The sequence below is a fragment of the Rattus norvegicus genome, chromosome 6 (assembly GCF_021556685.1).
Source record: "Rattus norvegicus strain SHRSP/BbbUtx chromosome 6, alternate assembly SHRSP_T2T, whole genome shotgun sequence".
Taxonomy (NCBI): Eukaryota; Metazoa; Chordata; class Mammalia; order Rodentia; family Muridae; genus Rattus; species Rattus norvegicus.
Genome location: NC_141539.1, coordinates 77,048,588 through 77,070,879, shown reverse-complemented (window position 1 = coordinate 77,070,879; position 22,292 = coordinate 77,048,588). Strand labels below are relative to the sequence as shown.

The following is a 22,292-nucleotide window of genomic DNA, read 5'->3' as shown; positions in this document are numbered from 1 at the left end:
ATTTACATCTTATGGGTCAGCTTAAGTTCCTGGAGGTCCCTGGAATTGTCCAAAGGCCATGTGACATGTCTGACCCTTGAATCTCTTCCTCACAGACCACACTACTGTCACTATTGCCTACACTTCCTAGTTAAAATGACCGCCAGATTCTGTTGTTATTTAAATGTTTTATAAAAGACAAAAAAAAAAAAAAAACCCATACCTGAACCATAAAAAGGGAAAACTGAATTCTTTACTGCTGTTCTGCCTTTGAAAGATGCCCAGATCTTTTTTTGTTAAAGGTTCCTTGTAATCGCTTAAGTAAAACATGAGTAAAATAATTTAATAATAAAAAAATCTCTGACAAAGATTAGCCAGCCCCCTTTAGAGTTATTTCCACGACTTCTTTTTAAAACTTTTGTCAAGAAGCAGAGCATGTAATGAAGTCTTCTACAGAATATTTGCAATTACATGAACTTGGAAAATACTGTGTTAGGCAAAATCTGGTCACTGGGCCATTGGTTAGAAGGCACAAAATATAGCAATGACAGATTACTGTAACCTTTGCAGTTTAAGTACTATTGTTTCAAACCAAAGACTCTCAAATCAATGAAGTTTAAAAGATGAGGTAAAATGGGAATTTGAATTATGCATTATGTATATTTTAAGTTAAATGCCATTGGCAAATCTCTCAGATGTTTAATCGTGTACAATCTGGGAAACACAAATATTTAATTTCACACTCTCGTGTGCTCTTTTTTCTTCCATCTACCATAAAATTGAGCCTCGTGAATGGAGAGTTTACCTTTTTGATTACATTGTTAGTTTTTCTCATAGCGATTTTGTGGATCACATTTTCAATAAAATCTTAGAACATCGAAAGTTGTTCTTAAAGGGAAAACTTTAAGGTTAGAAAGCTGATAGTGGTAGATTTCTCTTCATTTCCTATCTCAATCAAAGGGTGCTCAGTGTTTTAATGACAATTATCTTGAATCTAGAGAATATCTTTAGAAAAATACAAGCAAATGCTGTATTAAAACTTCCTTCTCACCACCAAGCCTAACTTTTGTAAAATTTGCTTCCTAACTTGGATCTCAGAATCTCATCCATTTGCATTACAATGCGTTTAAGATAGTTAGCAGCGCCTAAGAGATTCAGATTGCACATTGTATTTCCCTGTAGTAACAGGTGACACGATCTCACTATTAGGTAGAAACGCAAGTCTATCGCTGCACATGAAAATAGTTTCTATCCTGTTTGAAAACAAATGATCAATCAGCCTCCGAGATGATCAATTGCTCCCTTGGCTGTCCGTCAGCGCGGATTCGCACCCGCGGAGGCATTGAGAACATTTTGCTGGAAGGGGACAGGAAGCCCAAACTTTGCAAAAGCATCTCCTGCAGCGTCTCAGACTTGACTGGAACTCTCTGGCTACTCCGGGCTGAGGCTCAACGTTCGGGGCCTGGCAGAGGGCAAAGGATGACTTCACTTCGCCAGTGCACTAGAGTGCTTTTCAATTCGGATTGTGTATCCTCCCCCACCCCTCCTTCTATAGCACAGGGGCAGGCAAAGTAAGCCCTGACGAGGTGCATGTGTGTTGTAAGGCACAAAACAAGAGCAAAGTGAGTCCCACCCCAGTACCCGAGGCGGGGATACTATCCCAGCTCGGGCGGGACTACTCACCGCTGCTGGTAGGAGGTGATGCCCTGGACGTTCTGCGGGGTGCCGTTGGCCGCGGCGCCGGCCCTCCCCATGCCCGCACCGGCCGGTACCCCAGCGGCTGCCCCGCCGGCCGCCGCGGCCGTCACCTGCACGCTGAAATCCGGAAAGATTCGGATCATCGCCGCGGCTTGGAGCCCCAGGCGCGTCTGCTCTGGGCTCGGACTGGCGGGGTCTCGGGCTCGGGTTCGGGCGGCGGCGGCAGCAGCGGCGCGAGCGGCGGCGGCAGCAGCGGAGCCAGGCACCAGCCTGCAATCCCATTAGTGAGCCGCGGCCACTGTGCGCGGCGGAGAGGCGCTTTGATGTGCGCGCAGCGGGCTGAGGTGGGGGGGTGGTGGCGAGGAGGAGGTGCGGGGGGGGGTGTGTGCGAGGGACTTGCAAACAGCAAAACGTGTCAGGGTGGGGCCTTTTCTCCCTTTTGGGGGGCACTGTTGCTCCCCCCTCTTTCCAGGATGTTGCTTTCACTGGCTGCTCTAGCAGCGCCGCGCGAGCCCAGCTGAGAGAAGAAGGGGAGGGGGTGGAGGAGGAAGGATGCACCGGGAAGCTTGGCGAGCACTTGGCCGGTGCAGGGGAATAACGGGCAGTGGAGGGTGCATTTTTCCCTCCCTCTTCTGCACACACACACACACACACACACACACACACACACACACACACACAGCACTTCCGACACAAAGTGCAAGACTGTGGTGCGCTCTTTCTCCTTTCTCTGGAGGAATAACCACCATCCGGGCTGGCTCCAGCCTTCCGAGGCTGCCAGAAACCAGGATCCCAGCCCGCGGGTGTAGGAATGGGGCGCCAGAGCCTCCCGTTTCAGCCTGGACCCCTCTTTGACACCATTCTCCACATTAAGCAGAGCAAGTGTGGCCAAGCGCAAGTTGGGTTCCTGGAGAACTTGATACTTATCTAGGAGAGGTGGTTTGCAAAGGCGACGGAGTAGTGGGGGGGGGGGCGACTGGCGCTTTTGTACAATGGAGAGTTTGGGCGGCTTAAAAGAAAGGGCTCTTCCCGCTCCTGGTGAGCGGAAGAGTTAGTCTTGGGAAACTTGTGAGGTGGGGTCTCGGTCCAGCTAGATCCTAGTTTGCACTAGTGATCCACCTCTTAACGCCCCCCTTTGACCGAGGGAAACGAATAAATCAGTAGCCACAATTGAAACGAACTCTGCGAATTCCAACCACCAAGGAAACAAAAAGAGAAAACACGTGCATTTATTTCCTCGCGCCTTCCAGTTACTTCACATTGTTAAGACCGCCTTTCATTAGGGGGGCGAAGAGGGATCCTAGCCGTTTGGATGCGTTTTTCTAGTGAGACTTGCACTGAGCTAGGGTGGGGGGCGTGGGAGTTGGTCGTTTTTCCCCATCCCTCCCCAGGACACGGGTTGCCCACTTTCTCCCCTGTCTTCTGGCTAGTGAGCCGGAGCGGAGATGCGAGATGCCGGCGGATGCAGCCCTTGAGGGACGCGGGGCTCAGGCTCTGCTAGTGTCCTGCACTCAAAGCCCCTGACCAGCTTAGCTGCTGCTGCTGCTGCTGCTGCTGCTGCTGCTGCTGCTGCTGCTGCTGCTGCTGCTGCGCGGTGGTGGTGGTGGTGGTGGGGTGGTGGTGGTGGTGGTGGTGGTGGTGGTGGTGGTGGTGGTGGTGGTGGTGGTGGTGGTTTCCCATTCTGGTACTCTCCTTCCCACCCCACACAAGTCAGGGAGCCCAGCACTACAGCTGAAGGTTTAGGGCAATCGCCTACCCTCCAAACAAACCCAAGTTAACTGTGACCACCACGCTGCCCTGACCCAGGGCCAATCAGGCTTCTCCCGGCCGGGCACCTGCTTAACCCTTTGAGCCTGGGAAGCAGTCGGTCACCATGATCCAGCGAAACAAGACCCATTGGCCTGAAGTTGCTGAGGCGTAGAGTGACAGACTCCTCAGCAGGACAACTCGGCACAGGATCTAGGAGCCAGATGCCCGCCCTGCAGCAGCCCCATGCTATCCCTCCCACCCTGATGATTCTGGAAACTAGAGGAGCTGGACAAAGGCGAGTCCTCGCCAGGCCCCATCCCGCTCCTGCCAGGGCAACCTCTGGGCGTCCCCAACACAAGTGGCTTTTGGGAGGATCCTCCGCGCCCAGCAGTCACAGGGAGACTGGGGGTGGGGGGAGCCTTGGCTCTCACTGGCCGAGCCCACGGCGCAGCTGCGTTTCCATTTTCCTCTCAAAGAAAATGCTTTGGACGGCAGATAATACCAGGAGATATGAAACTGCTTCGTCCCCCACATGTTGCACGTAAAAAGAATTGTAATGAGCATCTGTGGCTTGTGTGAAGGAGCCCACGAGTTTGTTGAAGACAGAACCAAGGTCCTGACTTCCAGCTTCCGGGTCATTTTCAAGCAGAAGGACTAGACATTAAACGCATTACCTAACTGCTTAGACCCTGGTTGAGAGCCCGGTGCAGGGCAGGGCTGGTGGAAGCCAGCCTCATAAGGACCCCTGCAGAGGGACCTAAGCCCAAAGCTCTGGCCTCCTTACCTTTGGACTAGATCTGAAGGAATCTCAGATACTAGCCCTTTGCTCTGTTCAGGTTTTCTAAGGAGACAGAGACTTCATGCCCATTCTGTAGAGGGCAGGGATGTCTTAGAGCCTTTCTGCCCGGGTTAAGGTCAGCAATGCTGTAACCAAAGGAAAGTCAGTGAAAGACTAAGGAATGAGGTTAAAACTGAATTCCTCAGCAAGCAATGGCTTCCCATACCACAGCATCTGTCTGCATAGTTGGCCCACTGCAGGCACTGGTGCTGACAAAGCCACCTGTAGCTGAGAAAATCAGGTAAGGGAAGCTTCCAATGAGTGGCTCGGACCTGGGGAAAGCAGGCATCAGTAATGCCATGCAATGTTTCTAACTGTATGTACCTGATTCTGAAGCAGTCTCCATGTACCAGGTAAAACAGGAGAGAAAGAAAAACCCTCTTTCGCCAAGGGAGGAGGGGAAGAGTTGTTCTAAAAATTAGTTTTTTCTTAAAAATTATGTCTTTCTGCACAATCAACAATTAGTTATGTATTTATGTACAAACAATATGACCTCTTTGTTTCCGTTCCAATTCCATGACTGGGTGAGATTGGAAGTGTCCCGCTAGCCAATAGTTATTTTGCAGAAGAGTTGGCCTGCAAATGTGTAAGCCTGGTTCCCCTTCCTTTTTCCTGGGAAGTCCAAGGGGCTACACTATCACAAAAGGAACCATCTGATGTTTAAAACTGCGAACACTGAAGCCTCTTCAATTAGATGCTATACTGCTAAATCAGTTAAGTGAGCCTCAAATTACGAAGCTTTCAATTATTCATATTTAGAATTAATATGACTCCTGCCCTCCAGAAACTGTTTGCTAAACCACAAAGACGAAAAAAAAATACTCAAAGAAATGCACGATAGCTTACCTTGGGAAGTGTGTCCTATGTATTTCAGTATTTTATCCTGACATGTATTACCTTAGAAGGTTGGTTTGCAAGCAGAGGATCTGCTTAGCTTGGTGTTCACTGAGGATCTTAAGCAAAATATAAGTTTATTCTCTCATTCGTGAGTCAGATTCATTACTCTGTCAGTTAAAATCTTTACCTGCTGGCAGCTGTTTTGAAATATTTTGAAAGTTGTCCTGGAATGTACCCAAGCAGAGGGACTCCAGTAAACTAGACACTTTCTTGTTCTAGGCCCCTCCATTCAAATGCACACGTTAGTGAATGTAGAGATACAGAAAAGGATGGCATGATGTTGTAAGCCCTGAATGCATGCATGCAGTATCTGTCCACGAATTTACATCCTCATTCTTGTTGTCAGGATAAAACTAAGCCCTTTGCTTCTCCATTAAAAATATCCATTCTCTGGAAATTAGTTTCCATTTTAGCTAAGTGGTTTGACTTTGGGTTTTCACTGTCTGCCATTGGAAGCTGTTAGTGACAGGTAGGGGAGGAAACGCCCGCTCAGTCTGATTGCATCTAATTTTTGCTTTGTTTTGACCAGACATTCTTCTAAAGAAGAAAAATAAGCTTGGAGACAGAGATCGGTATACAATAAATGAAACAAGAAATAAATGGGATAAAATCCTATGCACAATGAAAAAGTGAAATGATTGGAATGGTGGTTTATTGAAATGATGGTGCTGCAATGGAAGATTTCTGTCAAGAAGCCGAAAGGATGGTATACAACCATTTGGTAGGATTCATGACAGAGACAGACATGAAGTGATGCTGTGGCCCCGTCACACCATGTGAGGAAGATGCTACATTGTGTGTATGTGCAGGGGTGGGGGGTGGGGTGTATTTGATTCAATTTTCCAACTTTGCTTCTCAATCCAAATTGAATTTGGGCTCTTAATGCTAAATTTTCCATGCTATTAATGTGTTCTCTAGCTCATTGAAAAGCAAAACAATAATGTTAGGGGAGGGAAAAATAACACAAACCTAACAATATGCCAATTTTTGATTTTCTAGGAGGGCAACTAAAAAATGAAGACGCTATATCTAATACATCACTATTAGTAATATAGGAGGTCTCTATAGAATATATGAAGATTTCTGAAAAAATTTCCCCTTAATCCTAAATAGGTCACACATTGAAATAGCTTCAGCCACTATATTATATTCTAGGAGAACCTTGTAAATGTATAGATAGCTATAAATACATAAAATTGAGTTAGAAGGAAATATTTTTAGCTTTGTAAAAGACTCAATAACAGGCAGTAGAAAAGGCATTACTTAGAAAATAATTTAGAAATCTATATATTTGGCTAAATTTTGTGGCACCAATCACTGAGAAGCATTTGAACACTGATAGACTATAATGAAGTCTTAATTGACAGTTCTCTTAGCAGGGCACAAGAGTTTGTCCCTAAATAACAAAATGTTGCTTGATTTCCCATGCTAGTGGATTTGATTTTGGAGCTGAAGTCATGCTAAGTCATAGGAAAATGACAGAAGTCTATCTGTAATTATCAGGATGCCCCAGTCACTGGTTCTCTTTCACTGCTATCAGACCAACTCAAACCTCATGGGAACTTCTAGGAAATAAGTTGGTGCTTAAGCCATAGCTCCCAGCTTTTGTTTGCTCCCATGAAAATAATAGGTCTTCTTAGCTGAAACCTTGGCATCTGATTCTCCAGGTGAGCTTACTCATGTAGCCAATGGACTTTTCTTCACAGAATTCTTCTTATTGATTGTAAAAGTATTAATTTAAGATCAGATAGATAGAAAGACTAGTTAGGTTGCTTTGAATTTCTTTTTCAAAATGGAATCAACCACACTAGAAGGTTTTTACATGAATTTTTCATTTTGGGGTGGATAGGATATTGTATAAACCTAATCACACAGCAAATCAAACAAATGGTTTTATTAAGCTTCATGCTGAGTCAACCATTCTGTTTTTATTAAAAAACTGTTATATCCCTTCACCTACAGAGATGGCTCTCAGACATTAGTGTGCATCAGAATTAGAAGGACTTATTAAAACACAAATTTCTGGGTGTCATTTGTACTGGATCTTATCCTGCAAATTTACTCCAACATGGGGACCACAATCTGCATTTCTGAAAAGGCCTTTGGTGATGATGATGTGTTTGCTTTAAGCACCTTAATTGGGACTGTAGTGTATCTGTGACAGTAGATCTTGACTTTACTGCACTCTGAGTGAGTGGTGAAGGACAAGTGCTCTAGGTGCTTTGTCCTCAGCAAGCTGATATACTAGCAGAAGTATATCTGTTAAGAAACAAACTAACAAAAGTATCCCAAGTAAATCAAGTGACTTGTGTGTATGTGTGGTTTGGGGCTGGGGGCTGGGATTAAAGCAGATGAGACTATGTAACAGCATAGACAGGATGACTTCATTTATTCCAGGTGTCAGCTCCTTTATCTGTAAATGCAGTCACACCGTTTTCAAAGGATTGTCATCACAGAGTACCCAGTGCTGGATCCATGTTAATTACTCTGGAAAAGTGGTCACTCCCAGGCAAAGAATCTCTGCTGTCTTTCAAGATCTCCGCCATAGAGATGGGAACTGTCTTGGTGATTACCCAGACAAGTTATGAAATATTCACACATCCTATTTATGAATGTTGACACATCTAAACAATTATTTATCCTAAAGTCTATGAGATGCTTGAAAACAAAGTCAAAGAAGATACCGGATAAAAACATTTCAAGTGCTTCTTAAAGTCAGGAGCCCTTTTGAAGAAGCTTGAAGTTCTGTTTTTATTCAAAAGACAGTAAGTTTCAGGTATTGGTCGTATATAGGAAGTCTACAGGCGTGAAAGGAATAAATACACAAATTAGAAGTACAATTCAGGTAACAGATAGTCTACCACCTAGGACTGGAGACAAGGCTATCTGAATTTTACTTCAAATCTGTTTAATTTAATCCATAAGACTAAGGTAACTGTTATGACCAAGATCTTTGTCAGGATTCCCTTTGTTTCCCTGGTCCTTGTCACCTCTGCTGCAACAATTCAAATGAGACCAACGGGCTGCAATGTAGAAGGGAGACAGAGCTTATTAACACAGCGTGCTAGTAAGGAGCCAGAGAGGACAGTGGCCAGAGACACCATTGTCCCGATCCACTTCTAAGTAAGCATTCTAGGCAGGTTTTCTAAAAACTCTAGTACATGCAGCTTTTCCTGGGAGAGTTTGCTCTATTCAGATGGTTCCAAGCCCTATTTAGACAGCATCTTCTAACACACATCAGAGGGCAGCAGCCTCTGTCCTTTACAGAGAAGCCTGTGCATAGTACACAATGGTCTTAGCTCCTCAGGGCTCTGGAGTACGTTCACATAACTACCATTTAATGGTACAGACCTGGAAGCCCATTTTCTTCCAGAGCCAGAGATGTGCCTCAGATCACCATGCATCCTTAACCTTTTGCTGACCGTGAGACATCTTCCAGTCTCAATATCCACCAAGCTGCCAACACTCGTTGGAGCATGCCTCAGTACTCATAGACATTTGTATCCCAAAGTCCCCTTTAACTCTTGGATACCAATAGTTTGGATTATTTTCATTCCATTTATCAATACTTTTTGCATTAAAATCTAAAACATATGCAGAAATTTACTAGTTCATCTAAATTATTGATGGCAAACCAGTTCTGTAACAAAACATTTTAAGGAGAAATAAGTTTTACATGAAATAAGAAATAGAAGGGTTTGATATTTCTTAATATTTGGGTTCTCTTTAATGTCTGGCTTAATAGAAAACTTTAGATGCTTCCATCCCTTCGGTTTTCACTCTGCTATAAAATGTTGTTCCGGTTGTATTAGAGAAGTTCTAGGTCACGCAGTTACATAAGTAGGCAGCAATGTTAAATTTTAGAGTCTTGTCAGGTAAGTATGTATTCCTCTTAGCTACTACACAAAAATTCAAAAGTTTTATTGTTTTTTATAAAAGATTAATTTATTTTTATCCTATATGTTTGTGTAATTTCTGCATACGTGTGTGCCAATTAGGTGCGTAGTACTTGAAGAAGCCAGAAGAGGGCACTGGTTCCCCTGGAAGTGATGTCACCTGCCATGTGGGTGCTAGAATCCAAAGCTGGGTCCCCTGCAAGAGCAGTGAGTGCTCTTAACTGTGGGAACATCTCTCCAACATTAACAGAATAATGTCTTAAAAGTTAGTTATGACATGGCATCCATAATCATACTAAGAAACTTTTAAAATATCATGGTCATTAAAATCCACACATATGGTTGGTCATATTTTCATCAATGCATAATTTTGTACATCTATACACTGATTATTTTAAAAACTTGGACTGGGGTTGGGGATTTAGCTCAGTGGTAGAGCACTTGCCTAGCAAGCACAAGGTCCTGGGTTCAGTCCTCAGCTCCGGGAAAAAAAAAAACAAAAAAAAAACCTTGGACTAATTCGGTTATGTACTCTTCTAAATATTGACATATTCTATTGCTCAATACGAAAAACTAGCAAAACCATATTTAAAATATCTTTACCAGCCTTATCAGTAAGCACTGAGAAGCTGTCAAATGTTTACATGGACAGGAAGCTTCCCAAGGTCTGAATTTTCATTTGAAAGCTTAAATATTGTTATTCACAAATAAATATGGTCCATCATTATCTTTGAATATAAGAGAAACTTTTTCTTCATTTTAAATGTGTGTCAAATGCTAAAGGCTAAATATCCTCAATTTATCAGTGACTTCTTTAGCAAGGTGAGTGGTATCACATGAGAAAAGTGACAGTGTGCAGAAGTACCATTGACTCGTTTGCCCTAATTCCTACCAAGCCCACAGCATGTTTATCTCATTGCTTTGGTGGGAGTGTGATTTCCCACAATTGAAAGTGGCAAATACATTTATATTATAAGAGTTTTTTTCACCAGGCCCACACTCCAAGAACTGAAGGTTTAATAGTTGATTATTGGTTAATTATTAGAATAATTAAATAAGATGTTTGAAATTCCTCCTTGCGAGTTCCCAAAGAGTGACTCCCAATCACAGGTCTAGATTGCTTTATTACCAACTCATGAATACATAGATATCAGTGTTATTCTTAGCATTTCCTTTTTATGGAATGCTCAGAAATGAGTGTTTTGTTTAGGGTTTCTAAAGTCCCAGGCTTTATGTCAGCACCTGGAACGAAAGAAGGAGAGAGAGAGAGAGAGAGAGAGAGAGAGAGAGAGAGAGAGAGAGGGAGGGAGAGAGAGAGAGAGGGAGAGAGAGAGATAGGGATGTGAAGCAAAAGTCCTTTATACTTGTGTATCTTTTAAGTCGAGGGTGCAGTTTTGAGCAAAGCAGTTACAATGCTCACCATTGACAATTCGGCGAGAGAAGCTGATTTTACTCTATTATCTGAGACACAGATAGAGTCCACACAGAGTCAAATGGCTCTCCAAAAGGATGGACCGATGAAGCACAGAGGAGCTAGATTAAATTCCATGTCGGAAAGAGGTTGACCATCACCTGAAGAGGGCTGTCTCTGCGAGGCTGAGCCTTTCTGATGTGAGATGTATTTTAACCGAGTGGAAGACCACATTCTAGGGACGCAGAGGAGCAATTTTACAGTGGGTGTGTGTTTGAGATTATAATATATAGAGACATCATGTTTAACCATGGCTTTTCTGTACCATGAGCAAAGTGCCACCGTGCACTTCTCAGAGTGTCGTGCTATCTAACGTGGTCTTCATGGGAAAATACAAGTAAGTCTACTAATCGCTTATTGTGCAGGACTTCAGAGCCTTGTTAAAAATGAAAGGCGAACTGAATTATCATAGAGGTATTCTCAGTTTCTCTAAAAGGGAGTGAGGGAACTATATAATTTTAGGATTTAGAATAATTAATTTTATTTAAGTACCCTGGACAGCTGCTCAAGCCACAGAGCACCAAGCAGGAGAGTAACTGGCTCTTCTGGGGATAGAGCTCTGTGCATGAGTGACTGGGGAATCAAAGGCCGTTGCAAGGAGGGGGCAAGTCATGGGACATGTGCTCAATTACTGTACATAGTATAATCCTGCTTGAGAAGTCTGTTCCTACTGTCCGCTGTATACTTGATGGAAGACATAGAAGAATCAGCTTCCTAAGATCCTTATTTCTAGTAACAGATGTTCAGTGTTCTATCTTAGAGGAATACAAAAAAGTACACCATGGAAACGTTATCCAGGCACATTTTCACGGTGCTAAGTCACCACTATGACTCTGCTTTAATTCTCAATTTGTCTGAGAGTGATCTCTTCCAAAAACGATGTAGGTAGCTATCGACCATGATCACTGTGAGCTTCGTGAGGAGCCTTGGCGTATACTCACTTTTAAGGAAGGCAACCAAACCAACCATTCAAATTGTAACATTGTCCAGTCTTGTAAATTTCCTCTTGGCTAAAGATCTTGACATATTGTGATTTTCACAATTTGAAGTTCTGAAGAAGATATATATATATGTATATATGTGTATATATACATATATATATATATATATATATATATATATTCCAAAACTGTAAAAGTTGCAGATGGATCTAGAAGGTGAGGTAAGCCAGACTCAGAGAAAAGGAAACCTCATGGTCTCCTTCATATGCATACTCTACCCAATAATGTATATGCCTGTATATGTGAGCAGGCTTGGACCTGGGTAAAGCCCAAACGTTCAGAAGGAAGATAGAAGGGGTGAGATTACATGCCAGGGAAGCAGAGGATGTCACAGCCACGAAAGGGGACAGAATGAGCTTTGGCTTCATTTACTTTAGCTTCACCATATCGTGTTGTTTCTTTGTTCATGGTGGCTCTGTGAATTCAATTTTCCATTTATGAGCATAACAAGGACCCTTTCACATTACAAAGGATCCACAAGATTTGTCCCCCTGTAGAATCCACCGTGATTTGTTCCACCAAGGTAGCAACCAGGAAAGTCAGGCTTACTTTTGATTTCCGGTGACCATCAGTGCAGTAGAAATGACACACATTAGTTACTGGGTTCATTTGTCTCTCTGAGTGAACCACTTACCAAAAGTGATTTTTAAAAACCCATTTAGGGGAGGGGTTCTGTGAACTCTCATGTTTCTCTTTCTGCTATTAAAATGGTTCCAGATCATTTCTATAATGGGAGCATAAATCAAATAGTTGCTCAAATAAAAAATAAGTTTATTTCTTTCTTATGGTAAATGCACAAGGCAGGTTACTCTGTGCTGAAGAACCTGTGCTCCTTCTGTCGTGTTCTGTCATGGTCAAGGTACTGAGAATCCTGTTGGATCCTGTCTAGACTTCAAAGTGATAGCTACCACACCCTACATAGAAGTAGCAGGGCGAAGGAACTATAAGTGGGGAGAAAGAAGGCATTTATATTCCCCCAATGAGACTGTTTCGATATTTGAGATGGCATGACATCAATTATCTTTGGGCAAGAAGTAGTCACATGATAACTATTGGCTGACATCTTGAAGTATAAACCTAACCATCTAGACTGTTGGTATTGTAGAAGGAAGGGACCACTGGATTTAAAAAGATCACTAGACATTAGGAGACAGACTCACTTAATCTGAAGCCCATGTATTAGAAATCACCCATCTGCAAGTTAGTGAGGAGACGTCCATGGTGTTTACTTAGCAGCTAGTAATCAACAAATCAAAAGCCTTCTCCTAAAAAGCAAATAGAGAGACACAGGAATGTGTCCATTAAAAAGAAGATGATATATTTCTAAGAATTCTGGCATGAGAAATCTTGTATTATAAGACATTTCCCCCTGGTGGGTGACATGGGACTTAAACCCAGTTGAAGATGAAAAATGTTGGTGCTGCCATGTGGCTTCCCACTGCACCTTTCTTCGATGCATATTCAGAACATGATGGACGAGTACTGAGGCTCAGGATTATTGCATTTCCATAACCTTGTGGGTAGATGATGGTTGGAGTCAACCAAACTCTGAATGGGAGTGTTCAGTGGATCTTTATAGTGGATCTCTACGTGAAGATCACACATAGATAGCTATCGGACTAATTCATTTGGTCCTAAAATCTAAACTATAACTTTATTTTTAAAAATACATTCCTCTCTCTTTCTCTGTGTGTCTGTATGTATGTAGAGGGGTGTGTGTGTGTGTGTGTGTGTGTGTGTGTGTGTGTGTGTGTGTGTGTGAGTGTGTATACATGCACTCAAATGCCACAGAGCGCATGCAGTAATCAGAGAAGGACTTGCGGGAGTCATTTCTCTCCTTCTGCCATGGCCATCCTCTGAGAAGTGAACTCAGGTCCTCAGACTAGGATGAGAAAATCTCTATTCACTGAGTTCTCTCACACGCATATACCTCCTTTTTCAATTACACAAGCAGCTTTTTGTCAGGTGCTTTCTGGTATTATACCACTGTTCTTACCATTTGAGGCTTAACAAAGACAATTATACACAACCTAGATATCTCTTAAAGAGTTCAGAAAAGTCCATCTTCACAGTGTACATTAGCAGACAGAAGATAGATGACTTAGGTCTAAGCACCCAGGTTTTAATATCAGCCAAGAGGGTGGGTTCATCGCCTAACTCCTGAAGGTTTTCTTGCACTGGTTCACTAACGTGTCAACACACTTCAAATACCTACTACATGCAAGCTTGCATCTAAACATCTGGGCTACGGCAGTGTGAAAAATGAAGCCCTTGCTTACATGAACCTCTTAACATAGGTACAAAGAGATATCGATAAACAAATATCCATAAGTCTCGGGATAAATAGCCCCACAGATTGTCATTAAGATAAAGTGACACAGTAATACATGAGATGTTTAGCTCAGTACCTAGCATGCAACATGTTCTCTTACTAATGCAACATGGCGTTGAGAAAATTGTCAGGTAAAAGTTTAAGTAGTCAGACATGTTAGAATGTGCCTGTAATCCCAGCTACTTGGGGAAGCTGAGGCAGGAGCATCTCTTTAACCCAGGATTTTGAAGCCAGTCTGGGCAACACAATGTGATCTTGTTTGGGAAAAAGAAAGAAGAAAGAATGAATTTATCAAAATAGTCTAAATAGCACACATAATTTGAATATATTTTCCTCTGGTCTAATTTTTATTTTGTAAAAAATTTAAATCCTCAATTTTAATTCTTGCATATTTAAAGGGATAATCCCACATTTAATAATTTTGTAACTTCCCTTCTGTTTCTCCGACTTTATACCATAAGAGAAAAAAACTGCTTTATGTCCATAAATAATTAAAAGTGTTAAAATGTAAAGAACTGAAATTGAAAATTTCTTATTTCTTGATCATCTGCTGATGGATAGTACACACACACACACACACACACACACACACACACAAACCACACACACACCACACACACACACACCACACCACACACACACATACACACAAACATACACATACACAACACACATAACCCACACACACATACACAAACCACACACCACACACACACACACAGACACAAACATACACACACAGACACAAACATACACACACAGACACACAAACACAAACATACACACACACTGAAAGAATGAAAAAATGCAGCCAAGAAGTCAGAAGTTTAGAAATGCTAAAATGCTATCTCACCCCTAAGAAGACCTAAATACCTCAAATTCCAGACCCTGCTCTCTGCCTGCCAATAAGTAGGTAAAAGGTCACATTTCTTGAGCCTGCTCTCTGTATGGAACTAGGTGAAAGGGTGTAAGTTAGGCCCTTAAGTACATGATCCCGTCTAGTAAGATAACAGAAAGCTTCTCCCAGGAACTAGGTGACCATAAGATTACAATCTTGAGAAACAAGAAGCTTCCCCTTGTGATTTTTCACTGGTATTCTCCACATTTTCTAATGACGCCATCCCTATCCCCTTGGGTTGTGGTTTCTTCCTTTAAATACCTCTTCTCTCAGCTACTCAGGGTCAAACTCCTCTACTCTTGTGTGGGATATGAGTCTTGACCCCAGTGCACTGGTTCCTATCAATAAACCTCCTGTGATTACAGCAAGGACAGTCTCACGTGAGTTCTTGGGGGGTTGAGTCATTCCGAGACTAAAGTGAGGGTCTCCCCGCTCCGGGGGTCTTTCAACACACACACACACACACACACACACACACACACACACACACACACACACACTTTAGTTCCCCCCTTAACAGCCTTTAAAGTACATTTTATTAGCCCCACTTTCATGGATTTCAAAAAAAGAAACTCCATGAAACTCAGTTACTTATGATACAATTAAAGAATTTTCACTGTAGCTTTTGTCATCCAGCTTCAGTTTTTATTTTATAAACAGTGGGTTGCCGATAAAACCAAGGTAGAATGTGATACTTCTGTTAGAAACCTCAGTCTCAGTATCTGACTAATGACGGCTCTTCAAATACATCGGTCTTTAACTTTCCCTATTAAGTTTGTTTGCATAGATAGGAAAAAACCCACAGCACGAGAGATAAGTTACCAAGGGCATCAGACCTTTCCCTTTTCTCAACTGGAGACCCCAATGTTGTGGGGAAGAAAGCAGGCCAGCAGTGACACTCTTACCTGAGAACTTAATAGAAATGCAAATTGTCAGCCACCACATGTCAAAAGACCTGGAACAGGGCTAAGGATGAGTATTCTTAACTTGGCTGTAGGCTGTTAGGATGTACTTAGCATGAGCACCTATTGGTAAGCAACAAAGAAGCAGAGCTATAGAACTCCCTGTGCTACATTCTCTGAAGCAAGGTCTCTACGGAGCCAACAAGAAATGTATGTCACTGGTTTCCTGTCCCAAAAGTTAAAAAGAAAAAGAAAGAAAAAAGCACGAAAGGAAGAAAGAAAAGAAAAAAATTAAAACTATGAATATCAAGGGATTTCTGTAACTATTAAAGGATTTTGGAACTGCAATGACTCTACAACTGGAGCAAATATTTCAAAGGCAACCGGCACCAAATTTCGTTCTGCTTCCGAAGGGAAGGGAATGTATTGCAAGGACCCTAGATCTTCCAGGTGCTGGAGAGCAAACTCAGGGCAAATGGAGGGGCTCACACCGGCTGCTTCAGAGGCTTCCTACCCTGAGGGCTGGCAAGGAAGGGTCCTGTTGCATATGTAGATGTCCAAGGAGTCTGATTGGTTTGTTAAACTGTCGCTGAGATTAGAGCTTCCTGAAGCTCCCTTCCTTTCCAAACGGCAAGTCAATTTCTTACTAAACTCTTTCTCATTTTAAGTGGGAAAAAGATTAGACCTTTGAGTGCTTGGGGAAAAAATATAAAACTGGCTGGTAGGCAAGCTTTCTCTTTAAAAAAGAAAATTCTCTTAGCCTTCTGAACTTGAATATAGCTTAATAAAAAGCAACCAGAAAAAGACTAAATCAAGTGGGCAGGGCTAAAAGAAGAGGATTAAACGGGAGCCAAATCTCTCTCTGAATCAGCGTTCACTGAATGTAAGTGAAAGGAAACGCTTTCGAAGTTGTTGCAGAAGGAAAGACTGACAGATCCTTCTAAATAATAACATGGAGGCTTTTAACTTTGAACTAACCGGGGAAGCACCTTCCAAGGATTCAAGCCCTAGCTGGCGCTGCCATTTTGAGAAAAGACACTAATGAAGAATTCTGAGGTTACTGATCTACTGGACCGGTAGACTTGTTTGGTGAGCGATCCCTAAGGACCTCTGTGAAAGAATGTTCAACTGGTCTTGGAGCAAGTAGGCCAGAAAGGCTTTTGGCTCCAAAACAGAATTTTATCATTACTGAGTTAAACACCACATCTGGGAATTGAGTATTCATCGGAAGGTAGGAAGGTGGGGAGTCCTGACTGAAGGAAGCTAGAGATGCCAAGAAAATGGAGAAAAGAAGCAGGCCCTGGCATGGACAGCCCTTAGGCCAAGACACAGAAAGGGAAGTGGGCAGGGAGCAGGCCTGGGGCAGTAGACACTGAGCAGTCACTGAATGTGTACTTGATGGACTTCATGCTGGGACTAGTAGTCAGCCCAGGGTTCCCCCATTCTCAGTCCCTGATGGAGTGTCAGGGGGGAAGACTGGCTCTGCCTCAAAGGCTTAACATAGTGAGAAGGAATGGGTGCTGGGACCCTGTGAACTCTGCACACGCCACAGAGCTGAACAAGAACAGCAAGTTCTTTTTGGAGTCCCATGTTGTGTAAGTCCTTGATGGCCATGGGTCACCCTATCCCATGAGATCCAACTGCTGCTTGAAACTTCAGGAGCAGCCCGGATTTCAGGATTCCCGGTGCTTAACACACAGTTCTGGCAACTTGTACTATTTATAAGTCTCCTCTGACTTCAATTCCTCCCTCCACTTATCCTCTCTACAGGTCTGGATGGTTTGTCTGATTCTGTTGGTTTTGAGAGACAAGATCTCACTCTCTAAAACAGTCTGCATAGAACTCACAAGAGATCTGCCTGCCTCTGCCTCCGGAGTGCTCAGCAAGATTTCTTTTGTCTTTGTTTTCACTTAGGTATGCCTGGGTACCCGTGAAGGCCAGGAGAGGGTGCTGGAGTCTCTTGGAGCTGGAGTTACAAGCAGTTGTGAGCTTCCAGATGTTGGATACTGAGGAACCAAAGGTGGGTCCTTTGAAAGAGCGACAAATGTCCTTAACTACTGAGCCATCTCTCTAGGTCTTTCTGCCTGGATTTTCCCAGAAAGGCATCTCTACTGTAGAAGACTCAGATACTTTTCAGAATCACAGGAGTCTGCATTGAAATTCAAGCAGGGCTTGCCCTGAACTCCACTATGCTTTTATGTACCGTTGACCTCACAGAACAAAAATCACAGTCTCTTCAAGCCCAGAGAGTACAGACGGGTTTCTTACACATGCAAACTGGACCTGGCCCCTGAGATTAGGACTTGAGCAGTATCCCTAAGTGTGGAAAGTCTTAACTTTACAGGGCAAAGAAACTCACCAGGCACAGTGCTGAAGGCCCATACCTCCTAGGGCTACGACAGAGATTAAAGTGCCCTGAGATAAAATTGCCAATGTATGTCCTATGTCATTGTCCATATCACATGAATACAGACATTATTGTTCCTCTTTCTTGATTAGAATAGAAAGACACATGTCTGCTAAATAAAAAGGATATATATATATATATATATATATATATATATATATATATATATGTTTGAGGTGCTTGCCCAGGGACCTGTCTAGTCTATAAGCTTCTCCTTACCTACCAGATGTTGGTCCTTTTGCCCAAGTCTAAAAGTTCAACTCCATCTGTATTTTCTGAGCTTCTACTGGTAGGTGCTGACAGACAGAAAACTTCTGGATGTGTCTGTTTCCTCTATTCAGGGGCCCAGCAAAGATAAGGGTCATATTGTTTACCAACATGGCAGCCAGATGGTGGGGGCAGAGGCCCCTGCTGCCATGCCATGAAGACCCCAAAGGGCCTTCCCCATGGGGAGAATTCTAGCTCTTAGTAGAGACAGGTAGTTTCTCTTCCCTACATAAAGTGGAGGTTCAGAGGATTCTGTGCAGCTGGTATGGTCAGACACACCCCATAGGTCAGACGTGTGGTTCCCCAAAACTAGACCTGTGTCCCCTAGGCATTCCATCACCCATGAAGCTCAGCAAATCCTGACTAGTTTTCAGTCTTTTTCTCCTTCCCCACTGAGAAGACAAAGATGTCTCTCTATACGGCTGAAGATGCCCACTGGGCTCGTTACATGCTTTTAGCTCCCCACTGTCCTTCAGCAGGCTTTAAGTCGATCTATTATCAGCAAGCTTAATTCACTGTTCTCCCAGGCATAATTGTCACCCATCTATGACACCAAATCCTGAATCATAGCAACGACACTATCCCCTTCCTCTTTAGAACTTTTTGCCAGTGGAGTCACCTCCCTGTGCCAGGAATCTTGTGTGCTCTGCCTGCCGCCCAGAGAGGGTCCTTGGTGCCAGATGAGTTTCCTATGAACTGAAGCCATAGTTACATCAGTGGAGAGTCCAGGACATGCGTGCTAAGACACAACTGTAGCGTACGATGCATTCTGGGAGGGATAAAACCTGTAGACGATGAAGGGAAAGGGAGCAAGCTTGGAAAGATGGAGATGCTTCCAGTCTTGGAAGCCAATGTAGGAGGAAGAACATGACCACGAGTCCTAAGGGGACCAACAAAATCCCCGTCAACCCTATGGGGAGTTCACAGTAAAGACTGATTTCAAGGAGTCATCCATGGGTGGAAACAGCTGGGTCCTAGAACCTCTGGCCTGGGAAGGGCTGCTGGAAGAGCGTGGCCTTGGCTTAAGTGTGGCAGTAGGTCTCAAAAACCACACCTCCATAGCTTCCATCCCTCAATATTTCCTGAACAAATATTTCTTCTCATTTCAAAGGACAGTGATGGTTTGACATGAGGATAAAAGGTAAACAAGACCTGGCCCTTGCCATTCAAGGAGCCAGTAGTGGATAAAAGCCATGCACAACACAGAGAGGCGTCCTGGATGGCTGGATTGCCTTCATCAGTTCAGCATCAGCATCTCTCAAGCAGTAGCAATAACTCGGCCTATCTGTGAGCTTAGGCAAAAAGCCCCCTTCACCATCTTCACTCACCCCGGTCACCCAAGAGAGTGAGACTCGGGCCTGACACTTCTGCTTTGGTTGAACCACCACGTGCCCTTTTTTCCCCACTGCGACTGCTTGGTGTTCAGATGGCATGTGTACCCAGAGAGCATCACACAGAAAGTCCAACCTGAAAAGGAAGCCATGTCATGGTGTGAACTGAGCAAACAATACCAAAACCCTGATGAGCTGACTTTTGATGTCGCATGTTAGAGTTCCAGCATCCCACCAGAATGCAAAAGCTATAAATTTGCTTTTACGATCAGATGGTTTGAGCGGGGTTTGGAAGACTTCATTTTTGGTGGGGGAGAGTGGTTGCAGGGAGTCGAGTGTGTGTGTGTGTGTGTGTGTGTGTGTGTGTGTGTGTGTGTAAGTTTGCTGGAGACCAAAGGCACCCATGGATGTCATTTTCAGCAATGCCACCTGCCCGCTTTGAGACAGAGTCTCTTATTGGTCAGCTCACTCCTTAGCCTAGGCTGGTTGGTCAGTCAGCTGCAAGGAGCTGTCCTTGTCCACATCTGTAGCACTAGAGTTACAAGTACACACCACCACTGTGATCAGGAATTTTATGTGTGTTCTGGGATCACATTTTGGTCTGCATGCTTGCAGAACAAGCTGTTTACTGACTAGGTGCTACCTAGCCCTCAAATGGTAAATCTTAACATAAAATTGGTAGAGGAAGGGTAGAGTCTGGAGCAGGGGCATGTTGTAAAGAGAAAGTTCTCAGTATGAAACCAAAGAAGGGTCCTAATATTGGAATTAGAAAAGACCTCAGATAGCCTATCGTCCAATACCTTTTAAAAATGTTTTTAAAGATTTATTTATTTTATGTATATAAGTACACTGTCACTGTCTTCAGACACACCAGAGAAGAGCATCAGATTCCATTACAGATGGTTGTGAGCCACCATGTGGTTGCTGGGAATTGAACTCACGACCTCTGGAAGAACAGTCAGTGCTCTTAACCACTGAGCTATCCCTCTAACCTCTCAATCCCTCCTTTTTAAAAGCAGGTCAGTTTCCTGAATGACTAAATGTAAGCTGAACAAAAGTGACATCCGTGAACATTCCATGATGGGGAGAAGCCCATGAGGCCTCAGTCCTACACAAAAACCTGTAGACAGCTGAGGAATGCTGGGAGTGGGAAGACCACATCAACTGATTTTTTTTTCAGTGCCAAATTGTGAGCTCCGAAAATATACAAGTAACACTGTATGGACTTAACTTACACTCAGGACTATATCTGTGTATGTGAATTAATATATGCCTATAATAACGATTAAAAACAGTGTGAATTTGAAGGAGAGTGAGGAGGGGCATATGGAGGATTTGGAGGGAGCAAAGGTAAGTGTGAACTGTTATAATTGATACAAAATGGGGGAGAAGACAGCCAGCGAAGGCTGAGTGACTGATCTAAGGTCACATGACCACCTGAGAGCAAACCCCATTTTCCTAAGTCTGCAGCTTAGGGCCATAGTCTCATGGTAACACCGTGTACCCCTTGAGAGTAAGAAGAAGATTACATGGTGTTTAAATTCACAGAATTCGTAGAAACTGGAAAAATTAATTTATAAACAATAGCAGCCCTCTAATGCTAATTCAGCATTTAATACCAGTAATCCTGGATAACGGAGCCAGCGCAGAGGAGCGACTCACATGAGCCTCACACTGTAACTTAGCATTAGTTAAAGACAAAAATTAAAAAATAAAAAAATGCAGTTTTGAACCAAGTATAGAACATTCCTAATCCTTATTAATTTTTCTTGTGGCCTGAAACCCCCCTTCCTTTGTTCAGCTTCCACCCTTTAAGATGTACTTGTAAAGTCTGGGACGTTGTAAGAGGAAACCCACCGTGGAAAATTTGAGTTAGCTTTTCCCATCGCTATTTACTTAATTTTGCAAAGAATTTCTAGAGGACTTTTCTACCTTGATACAACCCCACTACCTTGTGTTTATTTTATAGCAGGTTTTCTTTAAAATCATCCTTTTTCAATCCACCAGTTAAATTAGAAGCTTCATTTTGGAGATAAGGCTGTGTCCGTAAGAATGGCCCCAAAAGAGATAATTTTTATACATATGAGTAATAGATTCGCTATAATCTTTTATTTTCTAGAAAAAGCCTTATGAACTACTTGAGAATTTACATTTCAGGAATGACATATTTATAAATTTTATTAATTTTACACAGACTTATATTTTAAAAATTTAGATTTTTTTCAACTAATAAACTTTGGTGGCATTTTCCAGATTTTTCTTAAAGCAACATGGTCACCAGTCACATGCTCAGTATCATGTCAATGGGCTATTGTGCCCACTGTACACAGTACAAAAGGCAAGCAAGCCAAGAGAAGACCCTACTGGACCAAGAGCAGAGAGAAGAGGGTGTTCTTTATCCACACCTTGTTTGCTGGCTCTCAGTGTTTTCGCTTTTTAAAATACATTTGATTCCAGGAAAGAAGTCTGTTCATTTTCAGGGCATCCTTTAAATTTGTGATAGTCTAGTTGTACGTAGATGTCAATGTGTTTTAAGAACTATTGTTGCAAACATGTAGGTATGCATGTTGATGGTAAGGAAAACAAAAAGATGAAACGGACCCAGTGAGTAAAGCCTGAGAAAATA

The 22,292-nt window shown here is 43.0% G+C and overlaps 1 protein-coding gene and 1 long non-coding RNA gene across 10 annotated transcripts in view; one reads left to right on the top strand and one right to left on the bottom strand.

Moving 5' to 3' along the window:
- Npas3 (neuronal PAS domain protein 3) overlaps positions 1 to 1,981 on the bottom strand; it is an 824,663-nt gene extending 822,682 nt beyond the window's left edge. For 3 of the 4 annotated variants that reach the window (XM_087552662.1, XM_087552664.1, XM_087552663.1), the window contains exon 1: positions 1,663 to 1,979. In XM_087552662.1, the coding sequence (XP_087408788.1) occupies positions 1,663 to 1,820 (158 nt within the window). In that variant the 5' untranslated portion in view covers positions 1,821 to 1,979. 4 annotated transcript variants of the gene reach the window in all.
- Positions 1,982 to 16,286: 14,305 nt separating this feature from the next.
- Positions 16,287 to 22,292, top strand: part of LOC148005240 (uncharacterized) — a 29,864-nt gene continuing 23,858 nt past the window's right edge. The window contains exons 1-2 of one of the 6 annotated variants that reach the window (XR_015623475.1): positions 16,287 to 16,544; positions 17,576 to 17,681. This is a non-coding gene — a long non-coding RNA (uncharacterized LOC148005240). Of the gene's footprint in view, positions 16,751 to 17,318; positions 17,432 to 17,575; positions 17,682 to 22,292 lie in introns of those variants that run through there. The other 5 variants (XR_015623477.1, XR_015623474.1, XR_015623473.1 and 2 more) reach the window with 5 other exon arrangements.